The following is a 26,946-nucleotide window of genomic DNA, read 5'->3' on the forward strand; positions in this document are numbered from 1 at the left end:
TTAATCTTCAACACTTTTTTGTCTCACCCAAAGAAAAGAAAAAAGGAAAAAAAACTCTCAGAATTGAGGCCCTAGTGCCATTCAAGATGCCAAACAGGCTTCCCAGAAGTGGCGATCCTTGTCCCTTTCATCCAACTTCTTCAACTCGGCACCGCAGACCTTGAGTTTCTTCTTGTTCCTCTGCCCTGCCACCGATTCCGCTTCTGATTCTGCTGCCTCCGACTCGTCACGATTCCGTTTGAAGACCACCTCCATGTAACAATTAGCCCCGCTACTTTCAACCTCCTCATCCTCGTACTCGTCGCACAAATGTGACACATATTCTCCCGCTTCTTCTCGCTCTACCTCATCGGCGTTAGCAACATAAACCCCGGTACCCGTAGGGTGATCAAAATCGTTATAACACGCATTCTCGCAGCTGCAAGAAAATGCATCATCCTCAGCTAAACCGGCCGTCGCTTCATGACTTGATCCGGCATCATCAGCACCGTTAAAGTCGGAATCAGCCTCTGAATCGCCGGTGCTCTCGAAAAGCATGCAGGAGAAAATATCCACATAGTTAGTCCTCCAATCCATACGTGTCTCTTCCGACTCTGGAACTAAATCCATCCTTTTTTTCCCTTTTTTAAACAAAAAAGAATATTAAAGAGAGGGAGGGGGTTGGAACTTGGAGAAAGAAAAACGGCGAGACGAACATGAATGTGGGTTGTATATAAAGGCTTAGGAGGAAGGACGACGGAGTGTTCTGGGATGAGCTGTCTGTCTGGTTTGACACTCGAAAAAAGAGAGGCTATTTAGCTGTAGCTAGTGGTGCGCTGCTCATCCCATATTTGGCTCTGCAGAATTTGTACGTCCTTTGCATTTTTGCCCATGGACAATTTGGAGAATTTCTGCATTTGCTTTTTGTAGTTTGCAGTGATGATGATCCCTTGTAAAATATGATTGGTCGGTTTTGGCTTTTTGAGATGCGGAAAATTAACACTAACACGGCACCCTCGCTCCACATCTAGAAGAATTCCATGTCATACAAACCAATTGCTCCACGATGACGTTGAACCGAACCGAACCGAACCTTAAGGTTTCTAGAAGCAATAATGCAGGGAAGGAAACCCGAATCGGCGACCCTACGTGTTATTACCATCCAAGTTTGGACAAGTGCTCAAGCCCAACTCTGCCCGCAATAAGAGAACAGAAAAGGTCATCGCAATTCTTATTTTCTTTCTTTATAGTCGATCCCGAAATTAATTGCTTTAATCACTAATCTGGACTAGTCAATTTCTAAAGTGGGCAAAAAAGGATGCAGAGAGCCGGAGACTAATTCCAATGTCCCAACTAATGATGGATTATTTGCTTTGTTTGGATAGAGTATTATTTGAAATAATTACTGTAACACTTTTTATAACGTGATGTATGTGAGATAAAAAATATTTAAAAATATAAAAAAAATGAGTTAAAAAATGTGTTTATAGTGTAAGCGAAATATTATTTGGAACAATGAAATATTCAAATTAGAGCTGATTAGTTGACAGAGAATTGCTAGGAATCTTTTGTACTATTTCATTTGTACGCTCGTCGTAACTCTTACGTATGCTGTTTGTGCCTTAGATTCTTAGTTCAGTTCCCAGTTTGGTTCCGTTTACTCAAAAGAAGAACACGTTTGAGCTTGACGAAGGCTTGAACAAGTCCTGCGTATCATGACCGGCAACGGACTGAAGGATCAAACACTTCAAACTAGCACAAGATTTTATTTTTGTTTAAAAAAAAAAGGGAAAACCAAAAAAGTAGCATGCTACAGCTCCAAATTGCCCAAAAAAGTTAAATGATTAACAAAAAGAAATTCTGGGCGTAAGAAACATTGGGTGAATTCATTTCTAAATGTTCAAAAATCTTGAAAATAAGAGACTCGCCCTGTTTGATAACTCAATTTAACACTTAAACATAATGGATTTAAACATTAATATATTATGACAAAACTAATTAATTAACCAAAAATAAAATACTTAAATTAATTAAGTGACACTGAATTTTTTAGATAAAACTTGCTCTAAAATATAAATAATAAACTATTTACTTAATGTAGTTATACTAAAATGTATCAGATTTAGCACGTAACAATTCAGTAAATTAATGAATTCAGATTTTAAATTTTAATATTCGAATTTCAATTTTGTCAAACGCAACCTTACTCTATGTCTAAACTTATCTAAGAGTAGACTTTGTTCATTTTCTTGGGCGACAAAAGTCACCGTTCATGGAGAAGACCATGGTTTGCCTAGTATCTGAGTTTACTTTTAAGTTCAGAGGTGGACCACAATTACAAACACAGCTTGACCGCAAGGTGCATTCAAGGCCATTAAAGATTTGTTGGTTGATTGTTGAACGATTGCATTTTAATTGGTATTCGTTGATTATTTAAGGTTAGAATTAGCTCAATAATAATGCCTTAAAACAAAAAAAGAAAACAACTGAAGTAGGAAGACTTAGAAGAAAGCCCAAAAAGCAAAAATATCCTATACTACCATATAACATTTGACACTAAAGAAATACATATAACTATTAATCAGCGACATGCAATGTAAAGTTGCAACCCAAACGACCTCACTGGATTTCCGGGTACTCCGACTCACATGACATCCCCACCTTGTTCATTGCCCCCTGTTGTCACTTGTCACGGATCACACTTTCTTCTTTTCTTGGGCTGTCAATTCTGAGGCGTGGATAAGGTGCCAAAAAGAAGAAGAACGCTCAAAATTGTTTTCAAACAAAAAATCACCAACAAAGCACATGGTCTTTGACCCACAGGCCACGCCGTAACTCGAAATCGTCCACGCTTAGACTGCTGTCACTGGTTGGAAACCTCGTTACCGATGCTTTTGACATTTTGACGATGTATCGGCGGTAGAGGGATCACGGGCGGGGACGATTGCACCTAATGATTTTGTGTATTTTATATACCGTATAATTTTATTTGCACAACATACAATTTTAGAACGAATTTTTGTGAGTCCCACACGTAATTAAAAACAAAAAATTAAAAGTGATCTGAACCGTACAATTTTTTTGAATCAAATCTTGACAGTGAACAGCTCAAGAGCAGTGCATCTGATGACCACTCCTGCCCCATATTCATATCCGTGGTGGTAGAGAAGAACCTGTCAACTGTTACTTTTATTAGACGTACAAATACTGCAAAGGTCGTGAAACAGACCTAAAGAAGTAACATCATACTGTATGTTATATCCCAAATCTCTGAATTAAGTCGCACCATTCCAGCCAAGGCGGCTAGCGAGTATCTTCCACGTTGCTTTGTCAATTTGATTGGGCCAGCGACGAAAAGCAATTATAACGTGCAGCACCACGTAACTTAGCCACCGCAGCCAAGAGCCTTCCGTACAAGGCACTTTTCCCCTCGATTATCCGATCTCTCAATTGTAAAATCAACTTTCCTTCTAGAAAGCATATAAGCATATCCAAAGTTCCAAACCAATATGTCCTGCAAATTCATGAACTCAGAATCTGCAATTACAGTTTAGCCAGCATGCATAGCCAATGCCTTGGCTTCAAATGTCCAGACGTACCCAATTACCATTGACTTGTTTCAAGGATGTAGTTAGTGGTACTCTCCGTCTCTCTCCTAGTAGCAGATCAGATCTTGCTCGAGTCCAATCCGTGTCAACATTTGCCAAACGTTTTACATCATCTAACCATCCGAACCGTGGATTAAAAAAAAAGGTCCAAAAAAACAGACCTTTTCATGCGTCCAACCCGGAATCCACTCCACTGTAGCTACCACCAAAAAAAAAAAAAAAAAAAAAGCAAGTGGTGAGTAACAGCTGCACTGCCCAAGTTTCAAACAGATTAAAATACAAATGATACACTCTCAGCAACTACTACTGTACATTAGATTAGCTCTATACGAAGTATGGTCCCAAAAATCTTTGGCAACATCAGATTTTCATTCTCATCCAAGTACTAATCTATGAAGGCAACATAACAAGGTTGCTGAACGCAATGCACAATCCCAACAATCAGAATAATGATTACTTAATTTTCAAGATATCAGGATTTTATGAACCTGCAAAACCATATTAAGAAGCAATTTCAGAAGCTTTACTCAAAATTCAAGAAATTTTGCCACCAAAAAGCACATACGGCTTGTGAACTAGTGCACTGACAATCGATAGCAGCACTGAATTTATTGAGATACCAAAACCGAAAAATGCAACTCCATTTTTCTTACAACATCCAAACTTCCACCTGAAAAGAAAAAGATACAATGCGATAAAAGAGAAAAGAAGAAGACAGTGCACTGACAACCAATAGCAGCACTGAATTTGTTGAGACACGAAAACCAAGAAATGCAATTCCATTTTCTTAGAACATGCAAACTTCCACCTGAAAAGAAAAGATATAATGAGATAAAAGAGAAAAGAAGAAGAAGAAACACAAACGAAGGATGCAAAACACGTCAGTACTTCTTGTTCAAACATTCTTGGTGCTACAAAAGGCAGCAGCACAAGGCACACCGTGTAATCTATTCGACCATTTCAACAGATACTGGCAGGTGGAAATGTTATCATCACTCGACAATTCATGTTTTCCTTCATGATATTTAGTCATTTCTACCCTGCGAATGCAAAACATATATTTGAACCCCCACCTCCCCCCCCCCCACAAAAAAAAAAAAAACTCCGGACAGAAGGGAATAAAGAAATAAAAACTTTACATTTCCATGTCTTCTATAAACCTTCTTTTTTTAAGGTCAATATAAATTAGTTGATGCCCCAGAAAAATAACAGTCAAGGACAGTAGAAAACTCTAAAAACACAAAAGAACACACTAACCTAATTCCACCAATAGACCTGCAACGCTCTCTACATAGATACATAGCAAACAACTAGTAGTCCTTGGTAGTAACCACACACTCTCTTAGCTATCTATCTACATTTGGTCTTCTTCAATTTCTCGTTTATACGAATAAGATGCATTTTATAAAAAAGGACAGTGTATAAGGGATAATAGATATAGAAGAAATAAATTTTTACTTGAAAACCAATACTCACACCCCAGCAGCTTGAAAATTTTTACATCTGTCAATATAGGTCATAAGAAAAATAAGCATAATTATACAGCAACAGCCACTGGCTTATATAAGCATGCCTAGCCTAATAAATGATAAACATATGCTCGGGTAGTCAACGATAACTGCTTGTCAAAGTATTGAGCTGGAAAGAAAAAATCAAAGAAACAAAGTGGATCAATATATCAGCATTTCAAGCATTCAAATACTAAATAAAAACTGGAGAAGTAATGAAAAAAGTTTTGCTTGAAACTTGGGAAACATGAATTATGCAAGGATGAGGAATTATAAGACAACTGGGAAATGCTATTCCTATAACCAAAGGCTTTCCAGGAAGATATCAGATAGCTAAGAGATATATAAACTGTAAGATCTCAAGAAGAGACATCAAAAAAGTATGTGAAAGATTGAGTCACGAAAACAACAGGGAACAGGCTGCAATGTGAGAACCTAAATTGAGGAATGGCACATATGATAATCACGCCAAGTGTTGTTGAGAATGCAACTCCATGACCCTAAATTGAAGAGGCGTGAGTAAGATCAAGCCACAGAAATGATTATCAGAATGTGCAATAAAGATGGAAACTCTGGAATAATACTTATTAATAGTAGAGGCCCTCAATGGAAATGCATTTGCAACCGAAAAGAAACATACATTCTAAGCATAAAAGACGTACCTGAAAATCCACTTCATAAGTGAACACATCTTCAACAAAACAATTTGATGAACAAGCACTTTGAAATCTTTGATTTCGCCAATTTGACCTATTGTTTGCTTCTGGTGGCCACCAAAAATCTACAATATCAGTCCATATACATAATTGAAAATGAAAAGTACTAAAGTTTTCTAACACAAGCAATGCAGGAGCTCAGAATTTGCAAAACAGTGTATTCCAAATTTTATGGAATATAGTTAGCTTTCCTTTTGAAAATGCAATTTAAACACAGTAAATGATAGACATCCATAAATTTGTAAACCAAAGCAAAGCAACAAAATTTGCATAGATAACCAAAAAAAAAACAGATAAAAGTTTCAAGAAAGCTATACCAAAGATAAAGTGAATTGGAGAAGAATCAATAAATTAATCATCAATGTCCAAATGATATTCCATGTAAAATAAATTACAAATTGCAATGGCACAGAATTAATTGACAATTTTACAAGTTTTTGGGACTTCCACCCACAAAAGGCAACTACAATCGGGATGGGGTAGCACATAAATCCAGAGATTGTCTCAGATCCACCCTCAACAGCTGATTTTGAACCAGACTTGCAACGCAGCTATTTGTGGTAGAAAATTCTGCATCCTTCCAAAGCTTACCTGAACATCAGTAAGGCTTACTTTGTTTATTATCTCGTTTGAGTTGAACCTTCAACTTTTTACCTCCTAATTGGTAACCGTTCATCATGTTAATAGCAGATTGTGCAGCTCCTGGTGAGTCATAACTGACAAATCCTGTCAACACAAGAAATTAGAAGCACAACAAAGACAGCTCAATTCAGTTGTACAACAAGTTGAGTTTATACCAAAGCATTTGCTGACACCAGTTGCCTTGTCAACAAAAACTTTTGCACTCAAGACTGTACCAAATGCTTGAAAGGCTTTTGCAAGCTCTTGATCACCAAATTCTTGAGGAATGTGGTAAATAAACAAATTAGCACCAGGTGGACCTGCAATCAACCAGTCTATTCATATATGTGTGGGTGTATATATCTATGTGTGTGTGTGTGTGTATCCATCACAGAATGAAAATCATAGAATACCCAAAAGGCTTTTCAACAAACTAGTTTTTGGGCCCTGCGCCAAGCGCAGGGTAGCCTGTGTTGGGGGTGATGGATTTTGTTGTGTGATTGGGAGGATTTTGTTGATGGAAAGACCAAGACACCCCACGAAGTCATCAGAATTACCATCGAAACCGGCCCATGGTTGCACTGTAGCTATTCCCCCTTCCCCCTTTTATATATTTAAGATTTATTCCATCAGAAAAAACATGGGAGACAATAGAATACTAAAAAGTAGTCCCAACAACCTTCAACTTGATTCCCAGAACTGGTACTGACACTTGAAGATGCTGCAGAAGGGCTATTTGAATTGGCAGGTGGTGCAGAACCAGAAGAACCACTCAAAGGCCTGCCACTCATAATTCCTCCAGGATATGCCATAGGATACTGAACCCCATAAGTGGATCCTACATAATTTGCAGGTGACATGGTATAATTTCTTGGGCCCAATCCAGGAGAAACATCAGGGACTACTCCACGCAAGGCACTTCCTTGGTTCACAGAAGGGATCATATTTGGGAAAGCATGCTGGTTTTGTACCGGTGGCAGGCGATACTGCATGAGTCCATAAGTCCCGGAAGCCTGCAAAGACAACCACTGTCAAGTTAACTGGAGCAGCAATATCTAGCAATCTCTGAAAAGGAAGAATCAATTTGAACACAAACATTAAAACATAAACAGCTATTTAAGAGCTTTCAACAGTCAGCTGAACAATCAAGAATTTCAGTTAATAACCCTTGTAAATAGAAGTAAACCGACCTGATATCCATAGCCATTGTATGGTGGCATATAACCCATTGGTAAAGCACCAAACAGAGATGGATGCTGTCTTGATTCAGCATTTGGCACACTAGAAGCCTGTGACAAAGCTTTCTGAGCCCTCCGAGCTTGTCTTTCTTTTTCTGTATCAGCCCACTTGACTACCAAAGGTACAGACGAACCCTAATACAGAATACAAGTTACGATCAAAATTGTTCAACGGTATCCTTTGAAGAATAAATAACATGACTTGACAGTTTGTTAATGATTGGAAATGTAAAAAAATGTTCAAAATCAAAGCTTTGGAGAGCAGAACTAATCTCTATGCAACTGCAACGGGCAAAAGCAACAAGGACAGAATTCAATAATTCCATTACTTGGTATTGTGTAAAACAAGGTGATAAAGAATTCAGCCAATCGGCTTCGCTGAGCCTTGAATAAATCAAAAAGCTTCACACTGCCATCTCAAACTTCATCCAAGGTAGGGAGCAAAGGTGCAGAGGGATTTAGTGCGACATGGAAATATCCATATAATCAATCTGCTATTGACTGATACCTAGTGGCACAGCTAAGAACATTTTCAAGAAACAAGTGACGAAGAGCTCTTGGATATCGAATGTCACAAATTTCAAAAAGCTAAAGATATTGAGGTTTATAGCCATTAGATCCTGCAGAATTGCTATCAATTCTCGTACATATACGCTTCTTGTTTCAATGCCGCTACAAGCAAGAAACAGAACTCGGAAACAAACACGGAACAAATGTCTTAACCATCGCTCCTGACACTAAAGACTAATCATATGCAAATAGAGCAAGAAATTCATCAATAAGCTCACAACAAAAAGCATCAAAAGGTTTCCTAACTTCCCAAATGCCATTTCATAATCAATTGTTCCTCTATTCATATCATAACTAATAAATTTGCAAGTCTAATCCCAATGGCTACAACGGCTGCTCACAAAAGAATACACATGGCAGTGAACTACATTTAGAAGATTAGAAAAGATTGGTAAATTACACAAACCTCCATCTTATGCTTCCCATTGAGGGCCTCAATGGCTGAAAGCGCTTGTTCTTTTGTTTCATATTTTAGAAAAGCACATCCTACATAATCAATACAACACACAGAAAAAAGCATAAATCTCCTGGCTTGAGAACACCAGTCGAAAACTCCAACTCAGAAAAAATTTAGGTATAATATTGCTATACCTTTACTTGTTTGCTGAGAACCCCTAAGAATTTGCAAGTCTTTGATACTTCCATATTGTGAAAATAAATCAGAGACTTCAGCATCAGTAACATTCTTTGGGAGCATGCCAACAAATAGTTTATGCTCTGTATGTTTGACAAATGTAACATATGCCCAAAAACAGTTACCAATTCAATGAAATGTAAAGGAACACAAAATTGAAACCAGAACAAGTAAATTAATAATAGAAACAATGTGTATAATAATATAAGGACCTAAAACAAAATTATAAGGACAAATATAAAATATCATGGTGGAAAAATGTAATTCACCTAGCCTTTCCAACTCGCCATCAGCATACTTCACTTGCAATGGACTAGATGCCTGAATGAAAAGAGAGCAGGATGCTTTTCTCAGAAACAAAATAACAGTATAATATTCGCAAAGATGAGTGCAATTCCCAAATGAAAATAATCTGTTACACATAAGCACACATGCAGATAGTTAGCATCCATTAGAAAACTGCTCATAAGGTCCAAGCATTACCAAAGAAGAATAAAAAAGGAATATTCAAAGCATGATTCCTGACTACCAGCCTTACCAATCAGGGCTTAATGAAGCCACTTTGATTTTGTGTCAGGAGGAAAACTATCTATAAACTTGATACATCCTTAACCAGAGAAAACCATCCCAGCTAGATATTCTCTAAAATGTCATTTGTCTATCAACTGGAGAGGGGACCTATTTCTGTACATGGATAATAACAGGAGCAAGAAGCTCCTTAGGCAAAATCAAAAACCAAATTCCTGTAATCTGTTCACAAAATTCTCAACCTTTGATGGCATATCCTTTTTTCTAAAACACAAGCCCCTGTTGGAAACTTAAAATCCACTGAGGAAAGGTTAAAATTCTGAGAACATCAGTTTTTCGTGCTTGTCTTCATTATAAGAAAGAGATGAACTATGATATGGTATAAAAAACAGATACTCAGCACAAGATGTTCATTATTTCTTTAAAGGTCCTAATTTTCCACAAGAGGTTCAAAAATTTTTCACTTTAACTTTCATGTCTATATAAGAGAGACTATATAAAGTTATTCTCTTCTCATTTCACTAACCTTCCCCTTTTCCTCTACAAACACCAAAGATCCATATTGTGCCCAAAAGAAATGGGAATAGAAAATATGGCATACTATGATTGCTAAAACCCATGCAAAAAGTATAAATTTTTTAGCAGTAAGATTTTCAATGTCTAGTACTTCAATTTTTGCCAGACAGGATCAACAAGATGTCTCAGGTAGACCTTGGTCCCATGCTCCCTAAATCTTCTGCCTGCTTTTGTTACTTGCCCAATATATATCCTGTCCTTTTATTTATGCATATGTCTACAAAAATTCATTAATCAATCACTGAATCCGCAAATCACATCTGAAGCGGACCCAAAGCTCCTATGAGACTGTCAGAGTACCTTTTTTGGGCAAAAATTTGGCAGGAAAGGAAGATATTTACTCTTCTTTTTTTATTATTTACAGAATTCTGGCATTTCCTATTATACGTGCTGCAAAATAGCGAAAATTTTCATGAATCGACAAACAAGTAGTTGAACAACATGTGACGTGGCTATACCAGCTTTTTTTACCTAACTCAAATTGTTGAAATTAACTCATTCCTTTTCTTCCATTCTTGTAGTAAAGTTTAAACTGATCATCCACACTCTCCAATAGCCATTGGAAACATCACTTCAGTAACGAAATCACCACTTAGACTTCTATCGATAAGTGCAATAGTATTAAGAGAGAAAAAGTACCAAGGCAGTGACTTTCACTTTCCGGAAATCAACTATAATCTATTCACCCAAACATTACTTACAGATCTTGTTATTACCTTCTTTTAACAAAATCATTTATAGCATGAGTAAGTCCAATGTAAAATTCTACATATATCTCTGTGACTCTCAAGAACATGTTAATGGGTGCTTGGAGATCAGTTGATTTTTGTTTTCTAAGCTACAAAGTGATTCTGATATTTGACTACGAGTTAGTGTTTGTGCGGACGCACGCGTGTGTTTGTTATCCCTCTCATTCTTAAGAAAAACTCATAAACATGATACTCGATTACTCATATTACACATAATGAACATAACAAAGACGACTTGTCTATGTAAATCTGTATAGAAATTTACTCACATTTACATATACATAGTAGGTTATACTGTTATCAATTAGCTTAACTGTGTAGGATAAAACCAAAGCTTGCTATGTATATGCCTTTACCGTTGCTTCCACTGTGGCTAGCATAAAAACCAAAGATAGTTATGTTGGTTTTTTATATGGTAAGAACAGAATCGCATGTTCAGAAAACTGCAAACGGCCCTCCATTATACTACAGATCACTAGCATCATGAACTGCATTAGTATTTTTTTAAGTAAAAAAAAAAAATCAATAAAAAGTGTGATATTGTGATCTTTGGAAGTTTAAAGAGAATTAAAGTAAACGATCATACTAGTAATTACAATGTAAGATATCAGTCCGTCCAAAATCAATAATTACTATTTAAAGCAACAAAAGAAAACAATGGATAACTGTCAACAACGAACAATTAATTCTACAAATTCAGCCATTCGCATACAGAACGACAAAGCGTACAAGCAATGTCTGATAAAAGAAAATATAAAAGATATGTACCCCGGGTAAAGTCTTCTTGTTATGGCAAGCAGTTACTGCCTTGTCTGCTTCTTCCCTCGATGGACATATTACAAAACAACACCCTGAGTATACCATATCATAACAGAACGCGTAGAATTAGGGTTAGAACACCCATAACCAGACCTTACAAATCTTTCAATCAACACTCAAATACAGCAAGAATCTACATTGTCGATCCAAAGAAAAAGAAAAGATTGTCAAATAAAAAAAAAGGTAGAAGAAATTTGAAGAGGGGAGGAAAGGAGGGTGCGGGTGGGAGAACCTCGAGAAGCTCGCGTGGTTTTGTCTTTGATGATGTTGACTTCGTCGACAATAGCAAACTCTTCGAACATTGCCATAAGCTGCGCTTCCGTCATGTGCTTCGGCACTTGACCTACAAATAGCTTCACGCTGTCCTCGCTATGCTTTCGCGGTTTTTGCCCCTCCGCCATTAATGCCAGAGACAAGAATCACACACTTTCTCCCTTCAAAATATGTACGTGTAATTACAGCCTTTTGTTTTGTCTCTCTCTCCTTCCTACTTCAAGTCCTGTTTGACAATTTCGTCGTGCTGATCTCTCCTTTTCTGTTTCTCTCTCCTCCTCTACTGCTCTTCTTCTTTTTTGGGTTTGTCTGTCTAGTTTCTCACTCTTTTCTAACTTCTGCGTTGAGTCGTCTCTCGCGGAAGACCTGTATTGGGGAAATTGGGCAATTTCTGGATGGCAAAGTTGGATCTTCACTGATTTTATTATAATTGAAACCGGTATTTGTAGCCCTCGTCTTGCTTTTATTTACGGAGCTGCCACTACAGTTGTTTGGGCATTTTTTGGCCTCCTCAACCGTAAAGCCAATTAGCCAAAACGGCCAAGTCGGCGATGACTGTTGCAATAGATTCGATAGACAGAGGTTCATTACAGCAGCTGAGCGTACGAACACTCGAAGATCTTATTCAGCAAGGAAATCTTTTTCTTGGCCCTTGTCGGGGTTTCAATCCCACATCACCTATCTGGGGGTGAAGGATGGGTAGTTAAGTCCCATGGGCGCCTTCAAAAGTTGCCGGCTTTTGAAGATTGCTTGGGAATCTAGATTTAATTGTCGCCCTTCTTACTTTGGTAAGAAAATGTCAGGAAGAAACATACCATTAGGGTCGTCTAACTTGGGTTTGTGGGGGGTAGTTACTTCTTAGCAGCAACAGCCCATGGAGGCTTGGCCCTTGTCGGGGTTTCAATCCCACATCGCCTATCTGGGGGGGGAAGGATGGGTAGTTAAGTCCCTTGGGCGCCTTCAAAAGTTGCCGGCTTTTGAAGGTTGCTCGGAGATCTGGGTTTAATTGTCGCCCTTCTTACTTTGGTAAGAAAATGTCAAGAAGGAAATCTTTTTCTTTAACGAATTTAACAAAAAAAAATCCAGTATTACGAAGAACTGGAGTGGTAAAACACTTGCAACTATACAGTTTAGCCACTCAACCTACCATTTTTCACATTTTATGTTCCTCTAATCCTCTGATTTTTGCGTTTTTGTCCTTTTTTGATGAGACGTTTCTTTTTCCTTGAAATAGGAAAGAGGGTTGTTTTTCCCAAATACTGAATGAAAAATAGGAGGGACGTATATTAACTTTGGCTAATTTTATCTTGGGGGTTATTATTTACCGACATAAGAGGACCACGAGTAGATTTCTGAATATTGTAATACTACTAGACACGTCCTCTGAATTAGATCCCTTATCCAAAATTAAATTCATTAAATTATTAAAATTAGTTGAATTCAAATCCACATCTAGACTCATATGAGTTTGAAAAACTAAATTCAGACTCGAATTGTCGGCTAATTTCTTAGAATATTTGTATTTTAAAAAAGTAACCGCCAAATGCACCTCTGACATTGGGTGTTTCTTGTTCTATAGCGGCCGTGCTGATTCAGCACGGCCGCATAATAAAAAATTCCACCGTCTGCAAAAAATTCAGTTGCGCAGCAGTGTCAGCTGCGGACGTGCCCAGTCAGCACGTCCGCACCTGAGCAAACAGACTGCTGGTCTGCGCAACTGTCAGGCGCGAACGTGCTGACTGGGCACGTCCGCGCCTGAGGAAACAGATTGCTGGTCTGCGCATCTGTCAGGCGCGGACGTGCTGACTGGGAACGTTCGCGACCGACAAAAATTCAATGCTGTCTGTTGTGTCAGTCGCGGACATTAACGCACGAAGATTGGTTTTTAGCGTTAGGTTTTGGGATTTTTGTGTTACGATTTTTGCGTTAATGTTTTAGAATTAGGGTTTTAGGTTTTTAGCATTAGGGTTTTTGCGTTAAGGTTTTAGAATTAGGGTTTTAGATTTTAGGGTTTTGTGCGAGCAATATAATTGGATATAAGTTATGAATTATGTGATTTTGTATGTTTCCTTCAAGACATACGAAGTTTATTTTACAAGTTTATAATAAAAAAATGACTAATTTTTAGTATTTCAAATTAAGAACAAAAGCCAACACTTATTTTAAATTTTAAATTTAATTACTTTAGTTTTGAGTTGGACTAACTCGTATATTTCATTTGGGCTTACATTCATTGTATTAAAGTCATGTAGGTAATTTCTGTTTGGATCAGACGCCTCATCCAAATATCCAAATTTGTTATGTTAAAGGTTGGGTTAAACAATGTGGACCATAATATTTATTTTTATTTTTCTTTTAATATGTAGCTTTAGATATTTTATATGATTTAGGCATTGTATAATTTTCTGAAAATATTTTTTCTTTGTTTTTCTTTTAATATGTAACTTTAGATATTTTATATGTTTTAGGCATTGTATAATTTTCTGAAAATTATACAATGTATTCTTATGTTCACTGATTTTGATCTAAGTCCATAATTTATATTTATAATTTGTCCCCTAACTTTTGCTTGGGTAGTGCTAGGGTCTCAACATTTGCCAAAAATGGATAAATTTCTCATGTTTGGAGTTCTGGCCTTTCTTTATGATGTTAATGCGTATTTTTGTGAATTAATTCTGACTTTTAGGTATAATTAGGGGTTTTAGTAAATTTATTAAGTTTAGGATTTTAATTTAACAACTTCAGAAACTAGACTGAATAATCTTTTGTTTGTAGATTTGTTAATCACTTTGGTAGTCTAATTAACCTAAATTTGAGTAGATTATGAATAAAAGGTTAGTAAAAAAAAGTGATGTTTTAAGAATTTGCATTTGGCTCCTTAGATTTTTAAATATATGGTTTTACCCACAATTTTTTATTTTTAAGTTTAGCCCCCATGGATCTTTGTTGCCCTTATCAATAACATTGTTCTAAACTCTTTAATCCGTCATTCGTGTTTGTAACTTTAATTTATTATTTGTTTTGCAACGTTAGTGGGTTTCTTTTTAATGACATCCGATCAAGTATTTAGGGTTACACTTTTGTATTTAGGGTTTAAGGTTTAAGTAATTAGGATTTAGGGAAAAATAAAATTAATCTAGATGAAATTATACATTTTAGAAAATTAACATTCATTAGATAACTACCTAACACAGCCATTATTTACACGTGATCAATGCTTAGGGCGCATGTTGCCTTTACTCTTCCCCTTACCCTTACCAACATTTTGCGGCGTTGTGGAAGGGCAGCAGAATCTCTTCGGTCGTCGTCTCTGACGCTCACCAATAACGACACCAGGATGATTGGAATAATCACGAGACGATGGATCATCCCTGGAACCACTATCAGGGTCAACGTCATCCGTCTCTAACGCATCGGAAGTATCGCTGCTCTCAGAATCGTTCGTGGAATGATAGGTGACAAAATCTTCTGTCGATACATGACCGGATGCAAAATCTCCCCGTTGACTGCTTTTTAAAAAAAAAAAATTATCATGGCTGACTCAGCACGGCCTGTATAGTTTCAGAAAACCAACCTGTCAGAGGTACATTTGACGGATTGTTTTTTTTTTAACGTATAATCTAAGAAATTAGCCCGAATTGTCATGGATTAGGTATCCAATGGACATCAGTTGGTACTTTGTTAAACCTACAAAAAAGAATTAAAATAAAAATATTTTTAAAATATATAAAGTTCAAATATAGTCCATTTTTTGTTTTTAAATAATAAAATTAACATTCAAAAAGTTGAATGTGATATTATTTTTTTATTTTTTTTAAGTGTAAGTTGAAGGATTCAAATTTGAGACCTCTCATTTTTACTTTCTCCCTCAAACCACCCAATTTATCCTTCTTCCCAATTGAATCCAATATTATGAATCAAAAAAGAACTATTAACAACTATGTCTATTTATTTTCAAAGTTTCATCCGCATCCGCATACAATATTTCATTTGTTTGACTTTACTTTTTATTCTTTTCATAAAAAATGGTTATATCAATTATAATTATATATACACACACACGCATATATACATGGATTTGGGTAGGGTTTAGTTTGGATCTTGATTTGGATACGGATTATAAAAAATCAAACCCTACATAAATCTATGACTTTCTTACATGATTTGAGTATGGATAGAAATTCAAATCGAAACCCTATACAAGTATATTGGATATTAAAAAAAACCGACCCATTGACATGTTTAAATAGTACTAATATCTTGAGCAATATTAAGAAAATTTTAAAAAAGTAATCTCAGTGAGGTATACAAATAATCGTAGCAATGGTAAGATTTCTGAGAACATCATTAAGGAAAGTAATAATAAATTTAGGATTTTCTAATGAGTGTCCAATGAGTCTTTCTTAACGACAGTCAAATTACATTTAACTTATTATATAAATGCAAACGTTAACAATTAGGATTTTTTCTAACTGCCATTAGACATCCATTGGCACATTTTAATTACACCTATTACATTAATACATACAATCACTGCTAATATGCTCTCTATATTTGGACATTTTTTCAAATTAATTACATTTTTTAAAAACTAACAAATGGTATTGAATCGAGTTGAAAGTGAAAATCACCAAAATTTATGCGGAATGCTCTCAAAGCCAATTCACTTAGAGTTTTTTTTTTTTGTAACTAGGAGATGTTGAATTCAAAATCCTATACTCACAATCCTTCTTGCCTTACCATCAACCTATTCTTCCTGCTGCCAATTCACTTAGAGTGAGATATGAAGAGACTGGAATTTCATTAGGAGGGGATGAAATTTGAAGATCTACGAAGAAAGACCAAAAGCAAAGGCAGTTCTTTGGGCCATACTGTTGTTGGGGTGTGAAACCATGAGTGGCGAATAGGATTAGATACTATGACAGTCCAGACCTTTCTTAATGAGTACTTATTGAGCACTCTATGCATAATGTAATAATTGTTATCTTTCGTTGTGCTTGTAAAACATTCTGTATTTAATTTTTTTTTTTTAAAAGAACACCTAAATTTAATCCAAGTTTAAAAATAACATAAATTCAGAAGTGAGACAAGCATGTGGTGGTTAATAACTTAGTATGTATAATTAACGTTTAAATGCATGTATTTACATTTGTTAAGCTGCATATTTTTTTATTTAACTTGAATAATTTTTTGATAACATGTGAGAACCTTTGAAAAAGGATTGATTGAGCACCTATTAGGCAAATCTTCGCATACATGCTAAATTTTCTCAGAATAGTGTTAAAGAAATGAGGCAAAGCAGTAAGAAATTGTTGAGGGAATCATTCGAGTTGGCCTAATGATCAGGGGAGAACTCTTAAAATTCTCTCCACCATCAAGTTTTAGGATTTGAATGATATGCATGGCAGTTGAGAGTGAAAATGATGCAAGGAAGGGTAAAAGAATTTTTTTTAAAAAAACTATTGATCGACAATGATATGCCTACACTTGAGAGTGAGAAGAGTGTGGGGAAGGGCAGGAGGATTGGAAAAAAAAAACCTATCAACGAACATCAATATTTCGTTATATGGAACTTTTTATTATTTTTTGTGAAATGTTTTGTATATTTGTTTCTTATTTACAATACTTTAAGATGTAGCAATCAATATTTTGGCTTTCAAGTGTAAAGTATACGTAGAGTAAATATGATGACACTTCACATGGCTAAATTTCTCATGAGTTAGTATAAAACTATGCAATTTATAGGCTAAAAAAAAACAGAAATGATTAAATGTTTATTTTAAATTGAGTTCCAAAATTTTGCTGTCTTATCATTTTCTGTGACCTTGCTCTTTCTACGTAGATCCTCCTTTCCTTTTTTGACTTTTTTTTTTTTGCGTAGAATTTTTTGAATGGTTAGCTCGTGCTTGAAAAGGAGGGACAGATCATGCTACAAATAGTAGGAATAACGAGAATTTAATTTGTCATAGCAGTTTGGGAGAAAAGACTTTTCAAAGTACTAGCATCAGATAACCTAACAGGTAATAACCAACAGCTAATTACGCTAGTTTCAAACATGCATATGAAACGAGTTTTTTGCCAAAATAACACTCTTTTTAAAAAATATTTCCAATGTGATTCACTTTCAAATTTTATTCCCAAATCGATGTTATTGTTGCCACCTAATTTCCCTGATTGCCATGTAGGATAACAAGAAAGGAAAGCTTTAATCTAGTTTATAGTTTCCAATAAAAACTAAAAATTTAAACTATTTTATTATAGAGGCACAAGAAAATTGCATAACTTTGATAATTTCCTTATAATTATTTAAAATAAATTTTACCATTATTGACCTTGCTATTATTGCTCTCTGCAATTTTTTAAAATGTATCAAACTTATTGCATATATTTTTTCAAAAATAAATTTGTAAAATACAAAAATTGCAATGAACATTATAAGTAATAATAAGAAAAAGTTAAAAAACTTCAAGGTTATCATATTTGTTTATGTTATACTTTCTACTCCTTGAAAAGTACTTTTACAAAAAGTAATCAAACTATTGCAATTAAGATAATGCTAAAGTTTCTCAAAAGTAACACAAGCCATTAATTGATGTTGAATAAATGTGCAAAAATACTTCAAGTATACGAGATTATTTGATTATGTGATAGAGAGGCACTACAAATGAACATGCTTATATTGAGCATGAATTTATGTTATTACGTAGTTCTCCTCTTAGACATTTTATTAAGCACATGGTGTGAGAAATCATTTGTTAAAGCAATTAGTATTCAAAATTTTTTGAAGGCCATAGGAATGTTCCAAAAACTGCACAACAAAAAAGACAAGAGAATAATCTTCATTTACCTTGAAATTATCAATTTGAGGAGAATATTTTCATAATATCAGGAATGATAATGAAGTTTTAGATGTTGTTAATATAAATATTGACTTTTAACAATTACATTTGACAAGGAAAAATAACGAAAGGACAAAAAATAATAAAGGAAAAAAAAGTGGGTAGGTTCAGAGAGAGAATCAGGGAAGATATTAATTGGGAAAGAGAGATAGTATGTGCCTCTATCTCTATCCTACCATATATGCAACCTATGTGGAGAAAAAAGAATTATAAAGGTAATAAATTTTAAAATTATGTTATTTTGGGTATATGTTTCAAAAGAAGAGTTATTTTGACAATAAACTCCACAGGAAACTGCTCGGACTTAGTAGTAATCTGGCTTTTTCAGTAATCCCTCCATTGGTCATAGTCTTCTATTTTTTACCCAAAAAAGAAAAAGAAAAAAAACGCAGTCTTATGGCTATAGAGGTCGAAAGCTGACAACCCTGCTGAGAAATAAAGCAGATATAATTGATAGGTACATAAAAGAGATGATAAGTAATGAGTGAATGGCCCAAAAGGTCACTAAACTATTAAAAATGGCACCCTCTGGTCACTAAACTTTTTTTGTGGCCGAAAAGGTCACTAAACTCGCAAAAACTCTCAAGCAAAGTCATTTTACCGAATTTCAGCGGTTCCTCATCCGGTAACAGGGTCAATATGGAGTGGAGGAATATAGTAAAGGGGCAAAAATGTCAAACAAAATATGGTCAACCTTTTTTTCTCTCGCAAGTCGTGCCTTAGATCTAGAAATTAGCTGAGTCCTCTTTTCATTTGTTGAAAGACAAATCTTCTCTCATCTATTCAAGGAAAAATCTCCTTCCATTTCATCCTGTCCAATGACTCATGGCAAGACGCAATAAACCGATTCCATTCTGCAAGTGCGGAACTAGAACTATTTTGAAGACCTCATGGACAGAAAGAAATCCAGCGCGAAGATATATTGAATGTGCTCAAAATCAGGTAAGATAATTACTTAATGGATATTTGCGAGTTTACAAGATGGATAAAATGTAAATATTTGTTGCTGCAGGTGAGAGAAAATTGCAAACTGCAGTAAAACAAATCTATTCCGCCCCATTTTGTTTGACCATATTATGAGCAAACTGCAGTAAAATAATGAGCAACCCTCACGGCCAAACCTACTACTGCCGCCTCCAGGCCCTTTAACCCTTTCCCCCCAAACTCGCTGGAAATCCTCAAGATCTACCAGATCCTCTACCAAGCCTGCCCTTACATCAAATTTGCTCATTTCACGGCCAACCAAGCCATCTTCGAGGCCTTTGAAGCTGAAGAGCGAGTGCAAGTGATCGATCTAGACATCCTTCAAGGTTACCAGTGGCCGGCTTTCATGCAAGCGCTGGCAGCGAGACCCGGAGGAGCACCGTTCCTTCGGATAACCAGAGTCAGACCCTACCCGGAGGCGGTTGTCTTTCAACAAATGAAAAGAGGACTCAGCTAATTTCTAGATCTAAGGCACGACTTGCGAGAGTAAAAAAGGTTGACCATATTTTGTTTGACATTTTTGCCCCTTTACTATATTCCTCCACTCCATATTGACCCTGTTACCGGATGAGAAACCGCTAAAATTCGGTAAAATGACTTCGCTGGAGAGTTTTTGCGAGTTTAGTGACCTTTTCGGCCACAAAAAAAATTTAGTGACCAGAGGGTGCCATTTTTAATAGTTTAGTGACCTTTTGAGCCATTCACTCATAAGTAATTGGGAAAGGGGCGTTGCGGAGTGGGAATCATGGATGCTGAAAAGAGAGCTTGCCTATGTTGACATATGGTGGCCATATTTACACGTAATTCTACAATTTCAGCATTTAGCGAAGTCAATAATAGGCAGTTATTTATTTTTAAAAAAATAATATCATACTCAGAAATTGTAGCATAAATTAAAACGCTTCTCTTTAGCATCTCAATAATAGGACGACCGCCTATCACACACTCAAAATCTGTTTGCAGTTTTTCGAACATATGATTGAATATTGATACAGTGGTTGGTTGAAACTTATTCATAAATTGAGTAAAGAAGAATATGGGTGGGGTCCGCCTTATTATTATTATTATTAATTATAATATTATACTCATCCTGAATGTCTCGTGTCTTAGGGTTGATACAGCGGAGCTCCCCAAAAGTCCACCATTTAGGTGCAGAGGAGGCAGCTGCAGCCAGCAATAGCAAGCAAGCAAGCGCGGTTTGATTTGCAAATTGTTTGCTAATTTTTCTACGACCTGCAGACAAAGGGAAAAGGTTGGCTTTGTCGAATGAATGGTCGCTCGGCTCGTGGTGGGATTTGGATTTGGATTTGGATTTGAGAAAAGCTGAGGACAGCGATGTGAGTCGGGGAAAGTGGCAGAATGGTAGATACTGGAGAAGACCGAGGCTCAAAGATAAGGACGCCAGACTGTCCCGCCAAGCCACGGTTCCATTCCAATGAATCTAATCAGTAGTCAGTCGGGGCAGCGGCATTTCGGCGTGTTGCCGTATTCACACATTACTAAATTCCGCAAATTGCACACAGCAGTCAACGGCCATCGCCCGGGCAACTGGCAACGGCATCTGCGGAACGGTAAATTTTGATTCAACATTTTGTCCTCTTCTTGCCTCATGTATTTGCTCCGTTACTATCTTTTAGTTAGTTACCACCCGCAGGTCAACCAACCTAACACGCTCGCTTCCTCATTGACATTAACGCCCCGGTTTTAATAGTAGTATACGAATGCTAACATTAATTAATACTAGCACAGTAGCACGTACTTCGTTTGGATTGCATTATTTTAAAATGACACTAACTATAATAGTACATTTTTTAGAGCTGATATAATACGAGGTAAAAATTTAGTTGAAACCCATGTCAAGCAAATACATCTAGAAAAGATTGAAAAAAAAAGTTTTCTATAAAGGTAGCGATCCAAACAAGATGTGAAGTTTACAAATCCACTAAAGGGCCTACATATCAACTTAAATTAATATTGTGATTTCAAGTAAAAATATCAAATACTATTCAAAATAGTGATATGATTAAATGACAACTAAATTATTTACATCCGAGCTCAAGCCTAGTTTGTTTTTTTTTTTTTTTGGGTATACATATGTTTCGTTTTGTACCTAAATGTTTACTCTCTCTGAGACCACATGATTTTTAGAGACATACAGGCCAACACAAGTTAATTTAATTGAATTTCATTGTCGATGTAAGAGCCGTGTCGGTGGTGAGCAGAGTCGAGAACATGTCCTAACTCATGGTAGTGAGCGGAGTCGAGAACATGTCCTAATTCATGGTAGTGATCGAAGTCAAACGAAGTCAAACCCATCCAAACTTTTATTTTACCAAAAAAAAAAAAAAAGAACCATATAAACGGTTTGGCTTTAAGAGTCAGGCAAATGCTGATTTGGTTTATCTTTGTTTCAATCTCTTTTTTTTTTAAAAAAAAAAAGTTCTAATTTCTCATTTCTGATCTTTCAAATTTGTGCTTGGCATGCAGTTTGAAATTGTAATACTCACAGCACCAAGCGTAACTTCATTATTGCACAAAACTATTAAAAAAAAATAACTGAATAAGTTATGGCAATAAAACCAACAAAGAAATATATTTCATATACAAATACTTCTGACTCAGTATTTTGCGAGGGTAGATTGAGAGGACAGAAAGACATATTTAGATTGCTTGGGGACTGAAATTGAACCGTCGGAAGGATTTTGAAGGCAACAAATCTGCCTACATTGCGTGGTTTATTATTAGAAAACAAGATTATATTTGTGCCCCCTAAACGTAGTTGGAAAATGTGGCAAGATGAATCTTCTAAAAGATACTTTTCAAAGAAAGCATGAACAGCATGTTTATATGACCAATTTGCAGACACTTTCTTAGCCCAATGAAGCATGCATAGAGTAGTTTTTCGAGCTTCAAATGAGAGGAAAGAGGTGGCTGGCTAGCCTACTCACAGCATGTTTAGTGGGAATATGTACCACAAAGACACAACGGGAGCTGGAAACAGGTTTTAGCCACTCGCCAAGTCAAGTCAGGACTTGGTTCACCAAAATCTTGCTCTTGGGATGTATGTACGTACAAATACATGAACTCCAGCTTTACATATTATCAAACTCCACGAGATCATCAATATATTACTATCGATTCAATAGTTAATCGTTACAATGACGAAAAAAATGTGCGAGTACAAGGGCGAATGCTGCTGCTTTACAAAGAAAATAAGCAGGCCTTACAGATCAAAACAATCATAAAAATTGATAATGCTATCAGATATTGAAGCAAAAATGGGCTATAAGTATGTGAAAATGACAATTGGAAGCAACTCTAGCATGAGGAAGATACTGAATTAGTGAGGCAGTTTGTAATCTCCTGGTTCAGGACCGAAGAGTTCTATTTGTGTATCTTAAAAATGTATATAAGCATAGCGTCCAAGTAATGTAAACTCTAGCTCCTTTGCTAGATAGAAGAATATCTTGTAACCTAGATTGCCTTCAATCCTGCAAGCTCACGTAGCTTTTCACAGATTATGAAGGTGATTGTAGTCTGGGGTCCCAATCTTGCAAAAAGGGTGAGGCCTCTGGTAATATTTCAGATGTTAACAGGAGAACAAATGTTGAAATAAACAAACATACCAGGAAGTGAACTTCATAGTTAGGAACCATTATAGCTTCAAGTCTAGCAAATAGTAAAATAACTCTTAACATAAACAAATAGTTCAGGAACATAAAAACCTCACCCTTTGTAGAGCCCCCGAGGACCTTCTGTACGCAGAACCTGGAATTACATAATGCTGGAACATCAGATAAGACATTATGATGAATCAACATTGTACTTTTGGAATATAACTTTTAGTCTCATATTAACCTGTCATCTCTTCATCCACCTAAAAACAAGTGGCTTGAAATGTAGACACCAGGAAATGAGCAGTAGAAATTCAACCTTTAATTTCCATCCCATGCAAGTAATGTGAAGCTTAAAATGAAAAGACAGAAAATGTTTTTACCTGATACGCACAATGAAATCCATTTTTATACATTCCAACTTGCTTAGATTCTCGTTGCAACATAAGACGGGTTTTAACCATGTCCATGGGAGCAGTCATAAGGGTGCTGACTGCACCTGCTATCGTACTTGAGCTTCACAAGATGCAAACACAGTTAATTATCCCTGATGGAACACATTGATAATGCATTCTTCTTAATCATAACAAGGAAATAACATGAATTATATGTGGGAACCAGCAACAATCAATTACTGAAGTTGTGGCATATAAAATTCATCCATTCCTTTAAAGTCAATTCCAGTTTCATGAAACATCCAAGACAAAATATCAAATGCACTTGATCTTACTATTTCGCCTTCCAAGTTATCTAGATTTTTGTCCTCAAATCATGTTAGCTAACTCTGGGCAATCTGATTGAATATCCTATTTATATTGCATACCCAACAAAAAATAGAGAATATATATTTCCCAGCCATGGGAGATAAAACGAATCACATTTGTGCCGGAGCACTTTCAAAATGATTTTGCAATTTTAGAAAATAATTTGTAATTCAAATTTGACTATTTAGATCTTGGACTTGAATACCCAGAAAATTCAACTTTGACTATTTAGATCTTGGACTTGAATACCCAGAAAATTCAACTTTGATACCAGTAAGAAGTAGCCTCATATTGCATACAGACATAAATTAAGAAGTAGCCTCATATTGAATACACACATAAATGATTTGTGCACTATACAGGAGGAATAAGGAAATGTAGCCTACATTAAATGCAGATAAAATCCTTCTTCAAGAGGAGTCCACCTCATTAGTGCCTGCATAACTTCACAACTTTAGTTTTTGAATTCTGTTACAGAGTACAAGTAAAAGTCCAGGACATCATAAGCTACAGAAATTATTCATGTCAATCTAAGTAAAGATAGCATGAGTAGCATTAAACCTGCTTGGATTCATCATAAGTTGCCAGTTGAGAGGCAGTCAATGCAGCAGCTCTAGTCATGGCAGGACCAATCCCCTTCCAAAGAGCAGCCATGCCCTCTTCATGAGCAATCTTCTGGAGTTCGTGTAGTGGTCCTTTGCTTGAAGTTGCATTCATCTGTAATCGTACCTGAAAGAGCATGAAAAATGAGATATGTTCGAGAAACTTAAAAACAGTTTACATGATCATACCTTCAAGACTTCCACTGGATTGGTCAGTGCTGTAGCAATGGCACCAGAAAATGCTCCAGAAGCAATCTTCACCAAGATATTGGTGGACTCAAAAGCCAATTCACAGACATATTTTGATGGTTCATATAAGCCTAAACGGAGACCACCATAAAGAACTGACCTTGTTAATGCAGGTGTTAATCCCAGATACAAGGACTTCATCCCCTCACTTTTGACTAATTGAACAAAAAGTCCTCCCTGCATGCATCAGAATAACAAAAATAAGCTATTGCAATGTATCCATAAATATGAGTAATATTAATCAAGAACAGGACACAACTTAAAAATTTATACCATTCCAATTAAGGGACCTCTCTGGCCAACAAGCTGCATTTGCAGCCTCACCTTAAGAACATCTGCAAGCCAAACCAAGTTGAATCACATTTTCATACCACATGACAGAACCCAATCTGACTCGATGTAATTTCTGCCTGTGGTCGTTCTTGCACAAAATAGCATCATGTTGGCCCTATGGTTATACCATTTCTTTCATTTTGGATACTTCCAAACATCATGATCACCGAGAGACACTTGCCACACGTGACCCCATTTACAAAATTATTGAAGCCATTAACTTCACATTATTCAAGCACAAAATTATTGAACCCATGAGCTTCACATTATTCAAGCAGTAATGTTGATTCCACACCGAGCCAACAAGTAGCATCCAGAATGTAAAAATTTTGGACTTTGATTTGTTAAACAACTACGAAGCCAAAGAGAAAAAAGTCAAGGAATGAATACTAAATGAATTCATATATTATTCAGTGAAATGTTACCATGCCTCATCGTAATAGAGTAAAGACAGTAGATCCGGACAGAATGCTAGCAAGAACAATAAAGCAAGGACGTCAAAAGGAAATGCTATAGGGAAACGAAGAATTGGAGCTCAATCCATATTGGAGACCTTCATTAGATTGGAATAACAACTATGACGCAATTGCAACGAGTGAACAAACAAGCAATAGCCTCATCAAATAAATTAGCAACGAGGAGTTGAAGAAGAAGAAACCTAAAGGGTGGGTGATGCCAGTGGCAGCAGCAACAGAAATTCCACTCGTACCGAAGTGAGAAACAATAGTAGATATCGGGATCCCCCAAACATGCCCCTCCTTCACCTTCTTCAACCCTGAAGCACTCAAATCCCACATCGGCTAACATGATAAGAATAGCGAAAGAAAAAAGAAAGAAAAGAGGCTCCGTCCTAATTAAATCTGAACAGTTACACAGATACGCAAGCAATCGATTCCTTTTTATTTTTTGAAATCCCCAGTAAATCACCGATATATTTCTTTTAGCTTTTACTAAAAGTAGCACGATGTTTATGTAAATAACCGTATGACCTGAGATGGGATTTTCCCCGGAAGCAGAGCTGGCAGCCATTCTCGATTTCCTTGGGGCCCTGGTGGTTATTCACAACCTGCCGGCTTTGAGGCCACACGGCCACGGGAAGCCAGTTTGTTGTGGCTCTTGATTTGGACAGTTAAAGGAGAGCGGTGAGCAAAAGGAAAGCATGTAGGTTAGGAAGGTAGGAAGGGATATAGATTAGGCTGTGCTTGTGCCGCACCCACACATAGGATTGGACTCCTTAAATTTGGTCCCGCCAGTTTTTGGAGAGGGGATGCTATTTTGATACGAGTTGTAACATTCCTCCGGAGAAAAAGGAAAAGAGGTTGTAGTCTTTCGATGCGGTGCATAAAATGATCCTTCAATAAACTCCAGAAAAGAAAAGAAAAAGATAAGTGCTTTGACATGTATGTTTCAAGTCATTCGATTTATTGAATTAATACTACTTTAATCTCTCTCTACATTTCCATGGTTCTCGTTAATTAATAACCAATTGATGGTAATTATACGTAGAACACTGCTATTTGAGCGCAGATACATTTTTATTTTGGAAATGTATATATATGTATATATATATAAATATATATTTATATATTTTTTTAAAGGTGAAATCATCAATTAAAATTAAAATAAATCTTATATAAATTGATAGTGTTACTATCATTATTGAATCCATGATATATGTGCAA

General features: G+C 36.2%; 2 protein-coding genes and 2 long non-coding RNA genes across 10 annotated transcripts; 1 reads left to right on the forward strand and 3 right to left on the reverse strand.

The window, feature by feature from the left end:
* Nucleotides 1–3,014: 3,014 nt before the first annotated feature.
* LOC113734296 (uncharacterized) lies at nucleotides 3,015–4,666 on the reverse strand. Of its 3 annotated transcripts, none has more exons than XR_011821021.1 (3): nucleotides 4,315–4,666; nucleotides 3,579–3,780; nucleotides 3,015–3,493 (listed from the first exon to the last, which is right to left on the reverse strand). It is a non-coding gene; the product is annotated as an uncharacterized lncRNA (long non-coding RNA). The 3 variants fall into 3 exon arrangements; XR_011821020.1 differs by having other exon boundaries at nucleotides 3,579–3,786; XR_011821019.1 differs by having other exon boundaries at nucleotides 3,579–4,666.
* Nucleotides 4,667–6,143: 1,477 nt separating this feature from the next.
* Nucleotides 6,144–12,333, reverse strand: LOC113734281 (RNA-binding protein BRN1). 3 transcript variants are annotated; one of them, XM_072064858.1, is made up of 9 exons: nucleotides 11,779–12,333; nucleotides 11,496–11,578; nucleotides 9,144–9,195; nucleotides 8,832–8,957; nucleotides 8,647–8,726; nucleotides 7,623–7,805; nucleotides 7,112–7,445; nucleotides 6,609–6,752; nucleotides 6,144–6,527 (listed from the first exon to the last, which is right to left on the reverse strand). In XM_072064858.1, exons 1-9 carry the CDS (start codon nucleotides 11,945–11,947, stop codon nucleotides 6,487–6,489), a joined length of 1,212 nt encoding a protein of 403 aa, XP_071920959.1. In that variant the 5' UTR covers nucleotides 11,948–12,333; the 3' UTR covers nucleotides 6,144–6,486. The 3 variants fall into 3 exon arrangements, with proteins under 3 accessions (XP_071920959.1, XP_027116567.1, XP_071920965.1); XM_027260766.2 differs by having other exon boundaries at nucleotides 6,144–6,537; nucleotides 11,779–12,273; XM_072064864.1 differs by having other exon boundaries at nucleotides 6,144–6,537; nucleotides 11,496–11,679; nucleotides 11,779–11,910.
* Nucleotides 12,334–19,375: 7,042 nt separating this feature from the next.
* LOC140014299 (uncharacterized) lies at nucleotides 19,376–21,390 on the forward strand. Its single transcript, XR_011821029.1, has 3 exons — nucleotides 19,376–19,660; nucleotides 19,731–20,197; nucleotides 20,813–21,390. It is a non-coding gene; the product is annotated as an uncharacterized lncRNA (long non-coding RNA).
* A 1,403-nt stretch (nucleotides 21,391–22,793) lies between these two features.
* LOC113734301 (uncharacterized) lies at nucleotides 22,794–26,592 on the reverse strand. Of its 3 annotated transcripts, none has more exons than XM_027260791.2 (9): nucleotides 26,254–26,588; nucleotides 25,923–26,039; nucleotides 25,205–25,266; nucleotides 24,872–25,108; nucleotides 24,642–24,809; nucleotides 24,467–24,516; nucleotides 23,700–23,832; nucleotides 23,433–23,470; nucleotides 22,794–23,273 (listed from the first exon to the last, which is right to left on the reverse strand). In XM_027260791.2, the coding sequence occupies exons 1-9, from the start codon at nucleotides 26,291–26,293 to the stop codon at nucleotides 23,177–23,179; spliced, it is 942 nt and encodes a 313-aa protein (XP_027116592.1). In that variant the 5' UTR covers nucleotides 26,294–26,588; the 3' UTR covers nucleotides 22,794–23,176. The 3 variants fall into 3 exon arrangements, 1 of the variants encoding a protein (XP_027116592.1); XR_011821027.1 differs by having other exon boundaries at nucleotides 23,166–23,273; nucleotides 23,561–23,832; nucleotides 26,254–26,592; XR_011821026.1 differs by having other exon boundaries at nucleotides 22,794–23,470; nucleotides 23,561–23,832; nucleotides 26,254–26,592.
* Nucleotides 26,593–26,946: the final 354 nt, after the last annotated feature.

Source organism: Coffea arabica, chromosome 1e (genome assembly GCF_036785885.1).
Source record: "Coffea arabica cultivar ET-39 chromosome 1e, Coffea Arabica ET-39 HiFi, whole genome shotgun sequence".
Lineage (NCBI taxonomy): Eukaryota > Viridiplantae > Streptophyta > Magnoliopsida > Gentianales > Rubiaceae > Coffea > Coffea arabica.